At 46.8% G+C, this 21,773-nt stretch overlaps 1 protein-coding gene across 1 annotated transcript in view; it reads left to right on the forward strand.

Moving 5' to 3' along the window:
- The window catches only part of LOC137327794 (polypeptide N-acetylgalactosaminyltransferase 18-like), a 440,866-nt gene that overhangs the window by 357,217 nt on the left and 61,876 nt on the right, over window positions 1-21,773 (forward strand). The window contains exon 8 of the mRNA XM_067993601.1: window positions 18,765-18,929. Within this exon, the coding sequence (XP_067849702.1) occupies window positions 18,765-18,929 (165 nt within the window). The remainder of the gene's footprint in view (window positions 1-18,764; window positions 18,930-21,773) is intronic.

Here is a 21,773-nt window from a genome sequence, read left to right on the forward strand (position 1 = left end):
CCAGAACTGTGTACAGTGCTCCAGGTGTGGTCTAACCAAGGTATATGGAGACCAGAACAGCGCACAGTGCTCCAAGTGTGGTCTAACCAAAGTATATGGAGACCAGAACAGTGCACAGTGCTCCAAGTGTGGTCTAACCAAGGTATATGGAGACCAGAACAGTGCACAGTGTGGTCTAACCAAGGTATATGGAGACCAGAACAGCGCACAGTGCTCCAAGTGTGGTCTAACCAAGGTATATGGAGACCAGAACAGCGCACAGTGCTCCAAGTGTGGTCTAACCAAGGTATATGGAGACCAGAACTGTGCACAGTGCTCCAAGTGTGGTCTAACCAAAGTTCTATACAAGTTTAACATAACTTCCTACCAAATACTTAAATAATCTCCTAAATGTAGACAGCACTCCAGCACCAATCCTCGAACGCAAGTTCCCTCCGAATGCGGCCTTTTGCTGGAAGTGTTAGTCGGAGAGTTTACTCTGTTCCATGTGACTGCCGTGCAATAATTATCCCTCGTCGTTACAATAGCTGCTAACTGCTTGTACAGGTTAAAAATACCAAAAATGATTGAATAGCATTAAAATATCTAATCGGCTTGATAAAACATCTCATGCGGAACCTGGGATAATTAACATGCAGATCTCGGTCACTGCTTGGTTCAATTAATGCAAATTAATGAAACATGCAAATCGCATTTAAATCATTTAAGATCTCTGTACTCGAATATTAACTAGCTAATGTTCAGAGGACATAATTCACAATATTTGCTCCAAGGCATTATTGAGTTCATTTTGAATTTAGATCTCTCTTTTCTATCCCTCTCATTTTCACTCTTTTCTCTTTCTCTAGTTGTCGTTCTCTCACACTCCATTTCTCTCTTTCCCCTTTCCTCTCCCTTTCTCGCTCTCTCTCTCTGCCGTCACTGGAGATCTGGTTCTGTCTCAGCTCCTTTTTTTCTCTTCTTTCTTTTATTCGCTTTCTCTCTTTTGGCCTAATTGTTTCAGTCCGATCTCCAGCCCTTCTCGAGCGTGTGATTCGTTCACTCGCACTGTTTTGCATTCCTTCCTCTTGTTCCCCTCTCCCCATCTGCCGCCCGACCCTGGGCTCCTTTCTGTCACTGTCACTGTTCTCGTCACTTCACTAGAGGCCTGTACCCTCCTCAGCTTCTGAGCAGCTCCCCGTGCAGTGTTATAGCTACGAGAATTTAAAGGGCCTTTCACACATATACCGACAATGCACTACCACCCCGCCTGCGTCGGGCAAATGGCCACTAACCACTTGTCATTAACGCAGCAGTCAATTATAAAGGCAGCGTTTAAATTGGACTAAGCGAGCCGGCTATTTCGGGCGGTTCGGTAAGTTTGAACCCTGTACTTGCCCGTTTTTTAAAAAAAAAGCTCGGCTGCTTTCAGCCAAAGTCGGGACTTCAGAGAGTTTCACTGTTTGCACCTGGTTAAGGTGCGATTACCTCAGTGATGAGATTCTGGATCCATTGCTAACGATCAGGAGAGGGAGTCGTTAAGTGAGCATAAATATGTTGGTCACTTCGCTTTTGGTTTCACCGTTCACAGTGTATAGTGTGGAAATCACATTTACACCACGGTGTGTAGTGTGGAAATCACATTTACACCACGGTGTACAGTGTGGAAATCACATTTACACCACGGTGTACAGTGTGCAAATCACATTTACACCACGGTGTACAGTGTGGAAATCACATTTACACCACGGTGTGTAGTGTGGAAATCACATTTACACCACGGTGTACAGTGTGCAAATCACATTTACACCATGGTGTATAGTGTGCAAATCACATTAACACCACGGTGTGTAGTGTGGAAATCGCATTAACACCACGGTGTATAGTGTGCAAATCACATTTACACCACGGTGTGTAGTGTGGAAATCACATTAACACCACAGTGCATAGTGTGCAAATCACATTTACACCACGGTGTGTAGTGTGGAAATCTCATTTACACCACGGTGTATAGTGTGGAAATCACATTTACACCACGGTGTGTAGTGTGGAAATCACATTAACACCACGGTGTATAGTGTGCAAATCACATTAACACCACGGTGTATAGTGTGCAAATCACATTAACACCACGGTGTATAGTGTGCAAATCACATTTACACCACGGTGTGTCGTGTGGAAATCACATTTACACCATGGTGTATAGTGTGCAAATCACATTTACACCACGGTGTATAGTGTGAATATCACATTAACACCACGGTGTATAGTGTGGAAATCACATTTACACCACGGTGTATAGTGTGAATATCACATTAACACCACGGTGTATAGTGTGGAAATCACATTTACACCACGGTGTATAGTGTGGAAATCACATTTACACCACGGTGTATAGTGTGCAAATCACATTAACACCACGGTGCATAGTGTGGAAATCACATTAACACCACGGTGTGTAGTGTGGAAATCACATTAACACCACGGTGTATAGTGTGGAAATCACATTTACACCATGGTGTGTAGTGTGGAAATCACATTAACACCACGGTGTATAGTGTGGAAATCACATTAACACCACGGTGCAGAGTGTGCAAATCACATTAACACCACGGTGCAGAGTGTGGAAATCACATTTACACCACAGTGTATAGTGTGGAAATCACATTAACACCATGGTGTAAAGTGTGCAAATCACATTTACACCACGGTGTGTAGTGTGTAAATCACATTTACACCACGGTGTATAGTGTGGAAATCACATTAACACCACGGTGTGTAGTGTGGAAATCACATTAACACCACGGTGTGTAGTGTGTAAATCACATTTACACCACGGTGTATAGTGTGCAAATCACATTAACACCACGGTGTATAGTGTGCAAATCACATTTACACCACGGTGTATAGTGTGCAAATCACATTAACACCACGGTGTATAGTGTGGAAATCACATTAACACCACGGTGTGTAGTGTGGAAATCACATTTACACCATGGTGTGTAGTGTGGAAATCACATTAACACCATGGTGTATAGAGTTCAAATCACATTTACACCACGGTGTGTCGTGTGGAAATCACATTTACACCACGGAGTGTAGTGTGCAAATCACATTTACACCACGGTGTGTAGTGTGCAAATCACATTTACACCACGGTGTATAGTGTGGAAATCACATTTACACCACGGTGTATAGTGTGGAAATCACATTTACACCATGGTGTATAGTGTGGAAATCACATTTACACCACGGTGCATAGTGTGCAAATCACATTAACACCACGGTGTATAGTGTGGAAATCACATTTACACCACGGTGTATAGTGTGGAAATCACATTTACACCACGGTGTATAGTGTGGAAATCACATTTACACCACGGTGTATAGTGTGCAAATCACATTTACACCACGGAGTGTAGTGTGCAAATCACATTTACACCACGGTGTGTAGTGTGCAAATCACATTTACACCACGGTGTATAGTGTGGAAATCACATTTACACCACGGTGTATAGTGTGGAAATCACATTTACACCACGGTGTATAGTGTGGAAATCACATTTACACCACGGTGTATAGTGTGGAAATCACATTTACACCATGGTGTATAGTGTGGAAATCACATTTACACCACGGTGCATAGTGTGCAAATCACATTAACACCACGGTGTATAGTGTGGAAATCACATTTACACCACGGTGTATAGTGTGCAAATCACATTAACACCACGGTGTATAGTGTGCAAATCACATTTACACCACGGTGTATAGTGTGCAAATCACATTTACACCACGGTGTATAGTGTGGAAATCACATTTACACCACGGTGTATAGTGTGGAAATCACATTTACACCACGGTGTATAGTGTGGAAATCACATTTACACCACGGTGTATAGTCTGCAAATCACATTAACACCACGGTGTATAGTCTGCAAATCACATTTACACCACGGTGTATAGTGTGCAAATCACATTTACACCACGGTGTATAGTGTGGAAATCACATTTACACCACGGTGTATAGTGTGCAAATCACATTTACACCACGGTGTATAGTGTGCAAATCACATTAACACCACGGTGTATAGTGTGCAAATCACATTTACACCACGGTGTATAGTGTGCAAATCACATTTACACCACGGTGTGTAGTGTGGAAATCACATTTACACCACGGTGTATAGTGTGTAAATTGTGCTCTAATCGTGGTCACTGTTTCCCCCCCCCCCGACCATGTTCACCCCCTTGTGCTAAATATCGAAGCCGTTCTGAATCCCTCCAATCCCATTGGGTGAGCTGTGATATATTCCTGTTGATAACAAAGATCATATCACTGCACAGAAAATTGGAAAATGTGAAAGTTGATGGTATTTGTCTGCTTATCTCTGCTGTTGAATTCGGGGAATCAGTCCCATCCTGTATTTTCTCGTTATGTTTGTGTAAGTCTCTGCGCACCTCGTCTAGGGTACGAATTGTAATCTCCTCGGCCCCTGTGATACGAGTGAATCAGAGGAGAGTGGGTTTTCTGCAGCATTGTAAACTATCCCATTAGAAGGAGATGGTGAGATCCTTTCAGTTATTACAGGGTGATTAAGCTTTCTAATTTCTATAAATCACTCAACTGCGTCCTGACCATCTCTCTCCCTTGACTATATAAGGGGTAGGATTTGCAGAGTGTCGGCCTGCATCAGAACAGGTAGGCCCGTGGCTCGTTTGCAATTGAACCTCGAGTCTCATTTAAGTTAGACCTGTGGACACTTGCTACGTGTCGCCAGGCGGCCAACCCCAGATACGTCCCAGGAGCGAGGGCTTGGAGCAGGTGCGGGGAGCACTGCATTGAAGTGTCAGTGTGGTTTTTGTGTTCAGGTCTGGAGCGGGCCTACGAACCCTCAACCTCCTGACTCAGGGGTGGGAGTGCTGCCCCCTGAGTCACGGCTAACTGAGGTTAACAATAGCAACAACCTGCATTTATATAGTGCCTTTAATGCAGTAAAACAACCCAAGGCACTTCACAGGAGCGATTATCAAACAAAATTTGACACCGAGCCTCATAAGGAGATATTCGGACAGGTGAGCAAAAGCTTGGTCAAAGAGGTAGGTTTTAAAGAGCGTCTGAAAGGAGGAGAGAGAGAGGTGGAGAGGTTTAGGGAGGGAATTCCAGAGCTTAGGGCCCAGGCAGCTGAAGGCACGGCCGCCAATTGGTGGAGCGATGGAAATCGGGGATGCGAAAGAGGCCAGAATTGGAGGAGTGCAGAGATCTCAGAAATATAGGAACATAGGAACAGGAGTAGGCCATTCAGCCCCTCGTGCCTGCTCCGCCATTTGATAAGATCATGGCTGATCTGTGATCCAACTCCATATACCTGCCTTTGGCCCATATCCCTTAATACCTTTGGTTGCCAAAAAGCTATCCATCTCAGATTTAAATTTAGCAATTGAGCTAGTATCAATTGCCGTTTGCGGAAGAGAGTTCCAAACTTCTACCACCCTTTGTGTGTAGAAATGTTTTCTAATCTCGCTCCTGAAAGGTCTGGCTCTAATTTTTAGACTGTGCCCCCTACTCCTAGAATCCCCAACCAGCGGAAATAGTTTCTCTCTATCCACCCTATCTGTTCCCCTTAATATCTTATAAACTTCGATCAGATCACCCCTTAACCTTCTAAACTCCAGAGAATACAACCCCAATTTGTGTAATCTCTCCTCGTAACTTAACCCTTGAAGTCCGGGTATCATTCTAGTAAACCTACGCTGCACTCCCTCCAAGGCCAATATGTCCTTCCGAAGGTGCGGTGCCCAGAACTGCTCACAGTACTCCAGGTGCGGTCTAACCAGGGTTTTGTATAGCTGCAGCATAACTTCTGCCCCCTTGTACTCTGGTCCTCGAGATATAAAGGCCAGCATTCCATTTGCTTTCTTGATTATTTTCTGCACCTGTTCATGACACTTCAATGATCGATGTACCTGAACCCCTAAGTCCCTTTGGACATCCACTGTTTTTAACTTTTTACCATTTAGAAAGTACCCTGTTCTATCCTTTTTTGATCCAAAGTGGATGACCTCACATTTGTCTACATTGAATTCCATTTGCCACAGTTTTGCCCATTCACCTAATCTATCAATATCGCTTTGTAATTTTATGTTTCCATTTACACTGCTTACAATGCCACCAATCTTTGTGTCATCGGCAAACTTAGATATGAGACTTTCTATGCCTTCATCTAAGTCGTTAATAAATGTTGTGAATAATTGAGTGCCCAAGACCTCGGAAGGTTGGAGGGCTGGAGGAGGTTACAGAGCTAAACTACCGACCATCCCAGGCCCCCCTTTGGTTCCCTCGCAGTCGTGCGTTCTGTTGTTAAGACACAACATTTAAAGCAACTCTTTTCTGTGGAAAAATGGTCAAGAAATCCTGAAACATGACAGACACAAACACAAGTACACACAAATAGCACTCACGTGCACATCACACATACATGTAGATGTGTGTATATGTATTTATTTATGTGTGCATATGTGGACACACACATGCTCGCATACATATGCACACAGATATACATGCATATATACACACACATCACATACATATACACACACATACACATGCACGCACATACATATACACATACGCACACATACATATACATGTACAGACATACACATGTACACATGCATGCACACACCCATAGATACACATACAAATGGACGCACACAGAGATATATACACACACAGCTATACACACGCATACATACGTACACAGATACACACATGTACATGTGCGCACACACACACTCGCACACACACTGCATATACACACACCGCATGTACATTAGCAGAGATACACACACACACACTGCATATACACACCACAGGTACATGCACAGATACACACACACTGCATATACACACCGCAGGTACATGCACACACACACACCCCGCAGGTACATGCACAGAGATATAAACACACACACACACACACACACACACTGCATATACACACCGCAGGTACATGCACAGAGATATAAACACACACACACACACACAGTCAGTCTTGGCAGAGAACTCGAAAAATAAATTATGCAAATTGGATTTTGTCGAGTACTCTGTAGTATTTTTATGTGATTTTACTGTAATGCTTTTACCTTTGAAAAAAATGCAGTGTGCATCATCGCTGCTTGTTCAGGCTAATTTGCTCCAATCTATTTTCAGCTTTGTTAATGAATGTTGTGTGAAAATGAAAGATTGCAGCAGGTTTACTGTTCCTGCAGATGCTGATGGCACTGTGTCAATATCAGAATGCACCATATAGTCTTAGGTCTGAGTATAGAATCTCTGATAGGCTGGATCAGTGTTGTCCAATACGTTAACCAGTAGCCACATGTGGCCAATTGAGAATGCAGATGTGGTTACTGATTAGTAAGTAAAAAACAATAACAATTTGCATTTATATAGCGCCTTTAACGTAGTAAAACGTCCCATGGAGCTTCACAGGAGCGATTATCAATCAAAATTTGACACCGAGCCACATAAGGAGATATTAGGACAGGTGACCAAAAGCTCGGTTAAAGAGGTAGGTTTTGAGGAGCGTCTTAAAGGAGGAGAGAGAGGTGGAGAGGTTTAGGGAGGGAATTCCAGAGCTTAGGGCCCAGGCAGCTGAAGGCACGGCCGCCAATGGTGGAGCGATGGAAATCGGGGATGCGCAAGAGGCCAGAATTGGAGGAGCGCAGAGATCTCGGAGGATTGTAGGACTGGAGGAGGTTACAGAGATAGGGAGGGGCATGGAGGGATTTGAAAACAAGGGTGAGAATTTTAAGATCGAGGCGCTCCCTGTCCCGGTCAGCGAGCACAGGGGGGGTGATGGGTGAACGGGACTCGGTGCGAGTTAGGATACGGGGGGCAGCAGAGTTTAGGACGAGCTCAAGTTTATGGAGGGTGGAAGATGGGAGGCCGGCCAGGAGAGCATTGGAATAGTCGAGTTTAGAGGTGACAAAGGCACGGATGAGGGTTTCAGCAGCAGATGAGCTGAGGCAGGGGCGGAGACGGGCGATGTCACGGAGATGGAAGTAGGTGATCTTGGTGATGGAGCCGATATGTGGTCAGAAGATCGTCTCAGACTCCAATAGGACGCCAAGGTTGTGAACGGTCTGATTCTGCCTTATGATAGCATTATTAATATCAAAGTAGACAGTAACGTCACCTTGGATAGATTAGGAAAGCTTAAAGTTGATAGGGTTCCAGGTCCAGATAATACCCATCCAAGAGTGATTAAAGAGGGGGGGCAAGTGCTCTGTGAGCCCCTTACCCCTATCTTCAATAGTTCAATAAAGTCGGTGATAGTTCCCACAGACTGAAAGCTAGCTCGTGTCATTCCGACTTTCAAAGAACATAAGAAATAGGAGCAGGAGTAGGCCAATCGGCCCCTCGAGCCTGCTCCGCCATTCAATAAGATCATGGCTGACCTGATCCTAACCTCAAATCTAAAGAACACAAGAAGTAGGAGCAGGACCCGGCCACTCAGCCCCTGGGCCCTCTCCGCCACCCACAGGGCCTTGACCGATCCGAACTCAGCTTCATGTCCAATTTCCTGCCCGCTCCCCGTAACCCCTAATTCCCTTTACTTCTAGGAAACTGTCTATTTCTGTTTTAAATTTATTTAATGATGTAGCTTCCTGGGGCAGCAAATTCCACAGACCTACCACCCTCTGAGTGAAGAAGTTTCTCCTCATCTCAGTTTTGAAAGAAGGGGACAAATCAGAACCAGGGAGCTGTATATCAGCCTGACATCCATTGTTGGGAAGATGCTAGAAGGGATTGTAAGAGATGTCCTTTATGATCACTGGGAATGGGAATGGGGCCATTGGAAATTCACAACATGGCTTCCGGAAAAATAGGTCCATAAGACCATAGGACCATAAGAGATAGGAGCAGGAGCAGCCCATTTGGCCCCTCGAGCCTGCTCCCCCATTCAATGAGATCATGGCTGATCTGATTTTTACCTCAACTCCACTTTCCCGCCTTTTCCCCACATCCTTTGACTCCCTCGCTGATCAAAAATTTGTCTAACTCAGCCTTGAATGTATTCAATGACTCAGCCTCCACAGCTTTTTGGGATAAATAATTCCAAAGATTCACGACCCACTGGGAGAAGAAATTCCTCCTCATTTCCGTCTTAAACGAGCGACCCCTTATTCTGAGACTATGCCCCCCAGTTTTAGATTCCCCCATGAGGGGTAACATCCTCTCAGCATCTACCCTATCGAGTCTCCTCAGAATCTTGTATGTTTCAATAAGATCTCCTCTCATTCTTCTAAACTCCAATGAGTATAGACCCAACCTGTTCAATCTTTCCTCATAAGACAACCCTTCCATACCCGGAATCAACCGAGTGAACCTTCTCTGAACTGCCTCAAATGCAAGTATGTCCTTCCTTAAATAAGGGCACCAGAACTGTTCGCAGTACTCCAGGTGTGGTCTCACCAGCACCCTGTACAGTTGTAGCATGACTTCCCTGCTTTTATACTCCATCCCCCTAGAAATAAAGGCCAATATTCCGTTTGCCTTCCGGATTACCTGCTGCACCTGTATGTTGACTTTTTGTGTTTCATGTACGAGGACACCCAGATCCCTCTGTACCGCAGCATTTTGTAATATTTCTCCATTCAAATAATATTTTGCTATTTTATTTCTCCTCCCAAAGTGGACGACTTCACATTTTCCCACATTATATTCCATCTGCCAAATTTTTGCCCATTCGCTTAACCTGTCAATATCCCTTTGCAGACACTTTGTGTCCTACAAATTTCCTGCCGTACAAATTCGATTGGGCCTTTTGAGGCGGTCACTAGGGTGGTGGATGAGGATAATCCAGTGGACATTGTCTACCTGGACTTTCAGAAAGCCTTTGATAAGGTTCCTCTCACTGGGTTACTTCACAAGATAGAATCTTGTGTCAGTGGGGAATTTGAAACGCTGGGTTAGGAGTTGGCTCCAAACCCGCAGCTCAACAGTTGAAGTTAACGGATGTGGATCAGCCTGGAGACATGTTACTCGCGGTGTCCCCCAGGATCGGTCCTGGGCCCCGCGTCTCTTCAGGGTCTTTATTAATGACCCGGACAGTGGCGCTGGGAGTGCGGCCTGTAAGTTTACAGATGACAAAAAAATCTGTGCAACGGTTAAGATAGTTTGGTGTCAGTTCAAAACTCACCCGTCACAGCAATGAAAGAGAGGCTGGGGGAATTTTAACTCCCAGGCCTCGTTTAAATCCCGCCGCTCGGGTTCCCACCCATTCCTGGAGGGAAGCGGCGCAGATTCCCGAGGCCACCCGCGAGCGAGCGCATGGGATCTGCTGGCTTCCCGTGAAAGTCCCCCGCAATCAGGAGAGGGAGAAGGGGGGGTATGGAAGGGGAGAGATTGGGGCGGGGACTGAGATATCCCTGTGGGGCCTGGGCGGCCGCACTCCTGCTCCTTGTGACCCCACAAGGGAATATTTATATTGAATTTAGCTCTTCGGACCCTCCTCTGGCCCCCGTCGATTCCCGAGTTGGGTGTTGGGCCGAGCTGGAAATCTCACTTGCCATTTCCCCGCTCAGGCCTCCCGGTCAAAAAGATCGCGTTGGGTTTCCGATGACCCGACATGCCAACATTAGGAAGTATCTCGTTGGCATTGGGTTTCCGATGACCTGACATGCCAACGTTAGGAAGTATCTCATTGGCTTTGGGTTTCCGATGACCTGACATGCCAACGTTAGGAAGTATCTCGTTGGCATTGGGTTTCCGATGACCCGACATGCCAACGTTAGGAAGTATCTCATTGGCTTTGGGTTTCCGATGACCTGACATGCCAACGTTAGGAAGTATCTCGTTGGCATTGGGTTTCTGATGACCTGACATGCCATAATTAGGAAGTACCCCGTTGGCTTTGGGTTTCTGATGACCTGACATGCCAATGTTAGGAAGTACCCTGTTGGCTTTGGGTTTCTGATGACCCGACATGCCAACGTTAGGAAGTACCCCGTTGGCTTTGGGTTTCCGATGACCTGACATGCCAATGTTAGGAAGTATCTCGTTGGCTTTGGGTTTCCGATGACCTGACATGCCAATGTTAGGAAGTATCTCATTGGCATTGGGTTTCCGATGACCTGACATGCCAATGTTAGGAAGTATCTCATTGGCATTGGGTTTCCGATGACCTGACATGCCAATGTTAGGAAGTACCCCGTTGGCATTGGGTTTCCGATGACCCGACATGCCAATGTTAGGAAGTACCCCGTTGGCATTGGGTTTCCGATGACCTGACATGACAATGTTAGGAAGTACCCCATTGGCTTTGGGTTTCCGATGACCCGACATGCCAACGTTAGGAAGTATCTCGTTGGCATTGGGTTTCCGATGACCCGACATGCCAACGTTAGGAAGTATCTCATTGGCTTTGGGTTTCCGATGACCTGACATGCCAACGTTAGGAAGTATCTCGTTGGCATTGGGTTTCTGATGACCTGACATGCCATAATTAGGAAGTACCCCGTTGGCTTTGGGTTTCTGATGACCTGACATGCCAATGTTAGGAAGTACCCTGTTGGCTTTGGGTTTCTGATGACCCGACATGCCAACGTTAGGAAGTATCTCGTTGGCTTTGGGTTTCCGATGACCTGACATGCCAACGTTAGGAAGTACCCCGTTGGCTTTGGGTTTCCGATGACCTGACATGCCAATGTTAGGAAGTATCTCGTTGGCTTTGGGTTTCCGATGACCTGACATGCCAATGTTAGGAAGTATCTCATTGGCATTGGGTTTCCGATGACCTGACATGCCAATGTTAGGAAGTATCTCATTGGCATTGGGTTTCCGATGACCTGACATGCCAATGTTAGGAAGTACCCCGTTGGCATTGGGTTTCCGATGACCCGACATGCCAATGTTAGGAAGTACCCCGTTGGCATTGGGTTTCCGATGACCTGACATGACAATGTTAGGAAGTACCCCATTGGCATTGGGTTTCCGATGACCCGACATGCCAATGTTAGGAAGTATCTCGTTGGCATTGGGTTTCCGATGACCTGACATGCCAATGTTAGGAAGTACCCCATTGGCATTGGGTTTCCGATGACCCGACATGCCAATGTTAGGAAGTATCTCGTTGGCATTGGGTTTCCGATGACCTGACATGCCAACGTTAGGAAGTACCCCGTTGGCATTGGGTTTCCGATGACCCGACATGCCAATGTTAGGAAGTACCCCATTGGCTTTGGGTTTCTGATGACCCGACATGCCAACGTTAGGAAGTATCTCGTTGGCGTTGGGTTTCCGATGACCTGACGTGCCAATGTTAGGAAGTATCTCGTTGGCATTGGGTTTCCGATGACCTGACATGCCAATGTTAGGAAGTATCTCGTTGGCATTGGGTTTCCGATGACCTGACATGCCAACATTAGGAAGTATCTCGTTGGCATTGGGTTTCCAATGACCCGACATGCCAATGTTAGGAAGTACCCCGCCGACATTGGCCGGCTGTCCTTTGTCGCCTGTCCAGGAGAGCGGGTGAAAATGCCAACCCGTCAGCTCCCGGTGGCTCCAGGGCGAGTCAGTAACTGGGGCGATTTTAACCGCCCGCCCATAAGGTTCTCGCCAGACGGGTAAAGGTTAAAATCCCCCCCTCCCCCCAACAAAGTGACTTTCCATCAAGATGTTAAAGAGAATCACTAGACTGAGCCAGCGTGACGCGAGGGTTAATTTACTGGACTTGTGATCGACCAATGGTTAATAAACGCGTCACAATTCAGATAATTTAATATCTGTGAAATGATATAATACATGGTGGCACATTCAGTCATTAAGAAAACCTTCCCCAGACAACCCTCGTCAATGTAATTACTGACAAATCTAGCAAAGCATGCAGTGTAACAGGATTCAGACTGATGAGCTCTGTGTCCTGCAGGGAATGAGTAACTTAATTATATGTAACTACAATGTAATAATTAACAAGATTGTTTCAATCCTTCTTCCATGTTAGATAAACTATTTTTCTAAATTATTCTAAGTCCCCAAACGCAAGAACCATAAATGGGCCAAGCGTTTTTTTTAATTCATTCTCGGGATGTGGGCGTTGCTGGCCAGTCAGTCTAACCTCGGTGGTGAGCAAATTATTGGGATCAATTCTGAGGGACAGGATAAACCGTCACTTAGAAAGGCACGGGTTAATCAAGGACAGTCAACGTGGATTTGTTAAGGGGAGGTCGTGTCTGACTTGATTGAATTTTTTGAGGAGGTAACAAGGAGGGTCGATGTGGGTAACACATTTGATGTAGTCTACATGCATTTTAGCAAGGCTTTTGACAAGGTCCCACATGGCAGACAGGTCAAAAAAGTACAAGCCCATGGGATCCAAGGGAAAGTGGCAAGTTGGAACCAAAATTGGCTCAGTGGCAGGAAGCAAAGGGTAATGGTCGACGGGTGTTTTTGCATCTGGAAGGCTGTTTCCAGTGGGGTTCCGCAAGGCTCAGTACTGGGTCCCTTGCTTTTTGTGGTATATATTAATGATTTGGACTTGAATGTGGGGGGCTTGATCAAGAATGATACAAAAAATTGGCCGTGTGGTTGATAGTGAGGAGGAAAGCTGTAGACTGCAGGAAGATATAGAGTCATAGAGTCATAGAGTCATACAGCACGGATAGAGGCCCTTCGGCCCATCGTGTCCGCGCCGGCCATCAAGCCCTGTCTACTCTAATCCCATATTCCAGCATTTGGTCCGTAGCCTTGTATGCTATGGCATTTCAAGTGCTCATCCAAATGCTTCTTGAATGTTGTGAGGGTTCCTGCCTCCACAACCCTTTCAGGCAGTGAGTTCCAGACTCCAACCACCCTCTGGGTGAAAAAGTTCTTTCTCAAATCCCCTCTAAACCTCCCGCCTTTTACCTTGAATCTATGTCCCCTTGTTATAGAACCCTCAACGAAGGGAAAAAGCTCCTTAGTATCCATCCTATCTGTGCCCCTCATAATTTTGTACACCTCAATCATGTCCCCCCTCAGCCTCCTCTGCTCCAAGGAAAAAAAACCCAATCTTCCCAGTCTCTCTTCATAGCTGAAGCGCTCCAGCCCTGGTAACATCCTGGTGAATCTCCTCTGCACCCTCTCCAAAGCGATCACATCCTTCCTGTAGTGTGGCGACCAGAACTGCACACAGTACTCCAGCTGTGGCCTAATCAGTGTTTTATACAGCTCCATCATAACCTCCTTGCCCTTATATTCTATGCCTCGGCTAATAAAGGCAAGTATCCCATATGCCTTCTTTACCACCTTATCTATCTGTTCCGCCGCCTTCAGGGATCTGTGAACTTGCACACCAAGATCCCTCTGACCCTCTGTCTTGCCTAGGGTCCTCCCATTCATTGTGTATTCCCTTGCCTTGTTAGTCCCTCCAAAGTGCATCACCTCGCACTTTTCCGGGTTAAATTCCATTTGCCACTGTTCCGCCCATCTGACCAACCCATCTATATCGTCCTGCAGACTGAGGCTATCCTCCTCGCTATTTACCACCCTACCAATTTTTGTATCATCAGCGAACTTACTGATCATACCTTTTACATTCATATCCAAGTCATTAATGTAGACCACAAACAGCAAGGGACCCAGCACCGATCCCTGTGGTACCCCACTGGCCACAGGCTTCCAGTCACAAAAACAACCTTCGACCATCACCCTCTGCCTTCTGCCACTAAGCCAGTTTTGTATCCAAAGTGCCAAGGCACCCTGGATTCCATGGGCTCGTACCTTCTTGACCAGTCTCCTGTGGGGGACTTTATCGAAGGCCTTACTGAAATCCATGTATACCACATCCACTGCGTTACCCTCATCCACACGCCTAGTCACCCCCTCAAAAAATTCAATCAAATTAGTCAGACATGATCTTCCCTTGACAAAGCCATGTTGACTATCCATGATTAATCCTTGCTTCTCCAAGTGGAGACTAATTTTGTCCTTCAGAATTTTTTCCAATAATTTTCCTACCACTGATGTTAGGCTCACTGGCCTGTAGTTCCCCGGTTTTTGCCTACTCCCCTTCTTGAATAATGAATGGACTGGTCAGGTGGGCAGAAAAGTGGCAAATGGAATTCAATCCAGAGAAGTGTGAGGTAATGCATTTGGGGAGGGCAAACAAGGCAAGGGAGTACACAATAAATGGGAGGATACTGAGAGGTGTAGAGGAACAGAGGGACCTTGGAGTGCATGTCCACAGATCCCTGAAGGTTGCAGGACAGGTAGATAAGGTGGTTAAAAATGCATACGGGATACTTTCCTTTATTAGCCGAGGCATAGAATATAAGAGCAGGGAGGGTATGCTAGAATTATATAAAGCATTGGTACTGCTTTCAGTTCTGGTCACCACATTACAGGAAAGATGTGACTGCACTAGAGAGGGTGCAGAGGAGATTTACGAGGATGTTGCCAGGACTGGAGAATTTTAGCTACGAGAAAAGATTGGATAGGCTGGGGTTGTTTTCTTTGGAACAAAGGAGGCTGAGGGGAGATTTAATTGAGGTGTATAAAATTATGATGGGACTAGATAGAGTGGATAGGGAGGAGCTATTTCCCTTAGCAGAGGGGTCAGTGACCAGGGGGCATAGATTTAAAGTAATTGGTAGAAGGATTAGAGGGGAGCTGAGGAGAAATTCTTTCACCCAAAGAGTGGTGGGGGTCTGGAACTCACTGCCTGAAAGGGTGGTAGAGGCAGAAACCCTCAACTCATTTAAAAAGTACTCAGATGTGCACTTGAAGTGCCGAAACCCACAGGGCTACGGACCAAGTGCTGGAAAGCGGGATTAAGCTGGATAGCTCTTTTTCGGCCAGCACGGACACGACGGGCCGAACGGCCTCCTTCTGTACCGTAACTTTCTATGATTGATTCTAAGACCGTCACTTATCGCCCTTCCCATTTTACAACCGAGTGTCTCGCTGGGCCACTTCAGAGGGCAGTTAAGAGTCAACCACATTGCTGTGGGACTGGAGTCACGTATAGGCCCAGACCGGGTAAGGACGGCAGGTTTCCCTCCCTGAAGGGCATCAGTGAACCAGTTGGGTTTTTAGGGCAATCCGGCAGCTTCAGGGTCACTTTACTGACACCAGCTTTTTATTATGCAGATTTTTTAATCTGACTTCATGGTGATAAAATTGCCATGGTGGGAAATGGATTATTAGTCGAGTAACACGAACACCACACCACCGTACCCACGACCAAAAGCAAATTAGTTTAAAAGTCGAGCAGAATTCTCATCCCAAGTCGCAACTTGTGTTTCTGACTGCATTCGACAACAACCTGCATTTATATAGCGCCTTTAACGTAGTAAAACGTCCCAAGGCGCCTCACAGGAGCGATTATCGAACTATATTTGACACCGAGCCACAGAAGGAGATATTAGGACAGGCGACCAAAAGCTCGGTCAGAAGTAGGTTTTAAGGAGCGTCTTAAAGGAGGAGAGAGAGGCGGAGAGGTTTAGGGAGGGAATTCCAGAGTTTAGGACCAAGACAGATGAAGGCACGGCCGCCAATGGTGGAGCGATGAAAATCGGGGATGCGCAAGAGGCCAGAATTGGAGGAGCGCAGAGATCTCGGAGGGTTGTGGGGCTGGAGGAGGTTACAGAGATAGGGAGGGGGGGCGAGGGCCATGGAGGGATTTGAAAACAAGGATGAGAATTTTAAAATCGAGGCGTTCCCGGACCGGGAGCCGATGTAGGTCAGCGAGCGCAGGGGGGGTGATGGGTGAACGGGACTTGGTGCGAGTTAGGATACGGGGGGCAGCAGAGTTTTGGATGAGCTCGAGTTTACGGAGGGTGGGAGATGGGAGGCCGGCCAGGAGAGCACTGGAATGCTTGAGTCTGGAGGTAACGACGGCACGGATGAGGGTTTCAGCAGATGAGCTGAGGCAGGGGCGGAGACGGGCGATGTTACGGAGGTGGAAGTGGGCGGTCTTGGTGATGGAGCGGATACGGGGTCAGAAGTCCATCTCAGGGTCAAACGGAGATCACAAAATGGGCTGTATTCATGGTATTCACTGATTCAGTAAATGGCCTCGGTCGCTGGGGGACGCCACGCAGAACCTGTGCTTTGGTTTCTGCTGATTTTTACTGTTCTAATATAGTTTCTTATTATAGTGTTTTGAAAAATCAGTTTTGATAGGAAACATTAGTGGGAGTTCTCCTCATTACAATGAGCCTCTTGACCGTGGGAAGTGAGCTGCCCGGCTCAAATCACAAGACGGGACCATTAATGTCATTCCCAAAAATAGCAGCCTTTCGTTGCACATACCTGGTATTGTTGTCGGCACTGCTCTGCACTCACCCAGATTAAAATCCCTCTGCTACGTCTCAGCACATCTATATCGTTGGTCAGATATAAAACGTTATAAACAAATGGGAAAGCCAGCAAAATATTATGAATAGACCAGCTGTAAACAATTTTAAAATTTAAATGTTGTTTTCAATCTGATATAATACTGGTATATAGTCATACTGATAGAGCACCAGTGTATATTCTGTTCTTTAATCATTCATGGGATGTGGGCGTCGCTGGCGAGGCCGGCATTTATTGCCCATCCCTAATTGCCCCTTGAGAAGGTGGTGGTGAGCCGCCTTCTTGAACCGCTGCAGTCCGTGTGGTGAAGGTTCTCCCACAGTGCTGTTAGGGAGGGAGTTCCAGGATTTTGACCCAGCGACGATGAAGGGACGGCCGATATATTTCCAAGTCGGGATGGTGTGTGACTTGGAGGGGAACGTGCAGGTGGTGTTGTTCCCATGTGCCTGCTGCCCTTGTCCTTCTAGGTGGTAGAGGTCGCGGGTTTGGGAGGTGCTGTCGAAGAAGCCTTGGCGAGTTGCTGCAGTGCATCCTGTGGATGGTACACACTGCAGCCGCTGTGCGCCGGTGGTGAAGGGAGTGAATGTTTAGGGTGGTGGATGGGGTGCCAATCAAGCGGGCTGCTTTGTCCTGGGTGGTGTCGAGCTTCTTGAGTGTTGTTGGAGCTGCACTCATCCAGGCAAGTGGAGAGTATTCCATCACACTCCTGACTTGTGCCTTGTAGATGGTGGAAAGGCTTTGGGGAGTCAGGAGGTGAGTCACTCGCCGCAGAATACCCAGCCTCTGACCTGCTCTTGTAGCCACAGTATTTATATGGCTGGTCCAGTTGAGTTTCTGGTCAATGGTGACCCCCAGGATGTTGATGGTGGGGGATATGCACGCAGTGAGGCACAAATCCCACTGGGAGCTCAGTCAAATTATTACATTTGAGCTGATCCATGAAAATTCACAAGGATCAGTTCCGGGATACTGGAATTCGGTCGTGTAACGGTTCTGTTCCTGGACTAATAGTCCAGAAAACGTGAGTTCAAATCCCACCGTGGGCAGTTCGAGAATTTGAATTCTGTTTTAAAAAGCTGGTCTCAGTAAAAGTGACTGTGAAGCTGTCGGATTGTCGTAAAAGCCCAACTGGTTCACTGATGTTCCTTTAGGGAAGGAAACCTGCCGTCCTTACCCGGTCTGGGCCTATATGTGACTCCAGACCCCACACCAACGCGGTTGACTCTCAACTGCCCTCTGAAGTGGCCGAGCGAGTCACTCAGTTACATCAAACCAGCTACCAATGGTTCTCGAAGAAAGCCTCACCACCACCTTCTCCGGGCAACTCGCGAATGGGCCATAAATGCCGGCCCACATCCTGAGAGCGAATGAAATAAACGTGATCCGGAATGTGTGTCCATGGAAACTGATTTTTGCTCCGATTTTGCTCCTGATCCAGAACGTTTACTACATGAGCAACCAGCAGATCCGGGTGGGGCTGCTCAGCCCCACTATTGACGACGATGATAACAAGTGCCTGGTCGATGTGAACAGCAGGCCCAGACTGATTGAGTGCAGTTACGCCAAAGCCAAGCGAATGAAGCTGTATTGGCTTTTTACTCAGGTGAGTGTTTAGTGTGAGGTCCTTGCCGAAATCCATGGAGAATGGCCGAGAAATGGTGGCAACAAAGAGCTCTGAAGTTATGCACTTTGGCAGGAAAAATCATCTTATCTTAAAGGCGAGAGACTGGACAGTACTGCAGTACAAAGGGATCTGGGGGTCCCAGTGCAAGAAAATCAAAAAGTTAGTATGCAGGTGCAGCAGGTGATCAAGAAGGCCAACGGAATGTTGGCTTTTATTGCTCGGGGGATAGAATATAAAAACAGGGAGGTATTGCTGCAGTTATATAAGGTATTGGTGAGACCGCACCTGGAATACTGCATACAGTTTTGGTCTCCATACTTAAGAAAAGACATACTTACTCTCGAGGCAGTACAAAGAAGGTTCACTCGGTTAATCCCGGGGATGAGGGGGCGGACATATGAGGAGAGGTTGAGTAGATTGGGACTCTACTCATTGGAGTTCAGAAGAATGAGAGGCGATCTTATTGAAACATATAAGATTGTGAAGGGGCTTGATCGGGTGGATGCGGTAAGGATGTTCCCAAGGATGGGTGAAACTAGAACTAGGGGGCATAATCTTAGAATAAGGGGCTGCTCTTTCAAAACTGAGATGAGGAGAAACTTCTTCACTCAGAGGGTAGTAGGTCTGTGGAATTTGCTGCCCCAGGAAGCTACATCATGAAATAAATTTAAAACAGAAATAGACAGTTTCCTAGAAGTAAAGGGAATTAGGGGTTACGGGGAGCGGGCAGGAAATTGGACATGAATTTAGATTTGAGGTTAGGATCAGATCAGCCATGATCTTATTGAATGGCGGAGCAGGCTCGAGGGGCCGATTGGCCTACTCCTGCTCCTATTTCTTATGTTCTTATGTTACATTCTCTGGGGCTTCAGTTCATTCACCTTTCAATTGATGCAGTATTTTTGATTGGAATATTTCTTGATTCAGCCAGGGTAAGCAAAACTCCCAAGGCACTTCACAGGAATGATTATCAGACAAAATTTGGCACCGAGTCACATGTTAGGACAGGTGACCAAAAACTTGCTCAAAGAGGTAGGTTTTAAGGAGCGTCTTAAAGGAGGAGAGAGAGGGTCGGAGAGGTTTAGGGAGGGAATTCCAGAGCTTAGGTGCCCAGCTGAAGGCACGGCCGCCAATGGTGGAGCGATGAAAATCGGGGGATGCGCAAGAGGCCAGAATTGGAGGAGCGCAGAGATCTCGGAGGGTTGTAGGGGCTGGAGGAGGTTACAGAGATAGGGAGGGGGGCGAGGGCCATGGAAGGATTTGAAAACAAGGATGAGAATCTTAAAATCGAGGCGTTCCCGGACCAGGAGTCAATGTAGGTCAGGGAGCACAGGGGGGGTGATGGGTGAACGGGACTTGGTGCGAGTTAGGATACGGGGGGCAGCAGAGTTTTGGATGAGCCGAAGTTTATGGAGGGTGGAAGATGGGAGGCCGACCAGGAGAGCATTGGAACAGTCGAGTCTGGAGGTAACAAAGGCATGGATGAGGGTTTCAGCAGCAGATGAGCTGAGGCAGGGGCGGAGACGGGCGATGTTACAGAGGTGGAAATAGGCGGTCTCGGTGATAGAAACATAGAAAATAGGAGCAAGAGTCGGCCATTCGGCCCTTCGGGCCTGCTCCGCCATTCAAAATGATCATGGCTGATCGTCTAACTCAGTACCCTGTTCCCGCTTTATCCCCATATCCCTTGATCTCTTTAGCGTTAAGATGCAGAGCGAAGAAATTTCTTGGGCAGGTGCATCGGAAGATGGAGACAATCCACGGTGATTTACGGTCGTTTCACCGCTGGGATTGTCAGCTGGACCTTCAGGGGACAACATTCCGATGTGGTGAGGGTCTCACACACCAAGATCTGGGATGGGTCCTGGCCACCTCTGAGTCATTCTTATCGTTCTCAGCATTTGGTAGAGCTGACACATCACTCTGAGGCCTGCAAGCCTCATCGAACAGGTATCAGTGAGTCCACACCTACTAACAAAGCCAGACGTTGCCTCATTAATGAGTTCGTGGTGTACTGACAGAGCCTATTGCCGAAATCAGCAGCAAGTAAACCAAGTCTCATTTCGTGGAACTCATGGAGAGAGATGGCCAACATTTTACTATTATAAAACAGAAACAACCTTCAGAACTTTCAAGAGTGAGGAACAGGAGGAGGCCATTCACCCCCTCCAACCTGTTCATAGAATCGTAGCAAGTTACGGCACAGAAGGAGGCCGTTCGGCCCATTGTGTCCGTGCTGGCCGAAAAAGAGCTATCCAGCTTAATCCCGCTTTCCAGCACTTGGTCCGTAGCCCTGTAGGTTACGGCACTTCAAGTGCACATCTGAGTACTTTTTAAATGAGTTGAGGGTTTCTGCCTCTTCCACCCTTTCAGGCAGTGAGTTCCAGACCCCCATCACCCTCTGGGTGAAAAAACTTTTCCTCAGCTCCTCTCTAATCCTTCTACCAATTACTTTAAATCTATGCCCCCGAGTCACTGACCCCTCTGTTAAGGGAAATAGCTCCTCCCTATCCACTCTATCTAGTCCCATCATAATTTTATACACCTCAATTAAATCTCCCCTCAGCCTCCTTTTTCCAAAGAAAACAACCCCAGCCTGTCCAATCTTTCCTCATAGCTAAAATTCTCCAGTCCTGGCAACATCCTCGTAAATCTCCTCTTTACCCTCTCTAGTGCAGTCACATCCTTCCTGTAATGTGGTGACCAGAACTGTACACAGTACTCAAGCTGTGGCCTAACTAGTGTTTTATACAGTTCTAGCATAACCGCCCAGCTCTTATATTCTATGCCTCGGCTAATAAAGGAAAGTATCCCATTTGCCTT

This window comes from Heptranchias perlo, chromosome 12 (assembly GCF_035084215.1).
Source record: "Heptranchias perlo isolate sHepPer1 chromosome 12, sHepPer1.hap1, whole genome shotgun sequence".
NCBI classification, from domain to species: Eukaryota; Metazoa; Chordata; class Chondrichthyes; order Hexanchiformes; family Hexanchidae; genus Heptranchias; species Heptranchias perlo.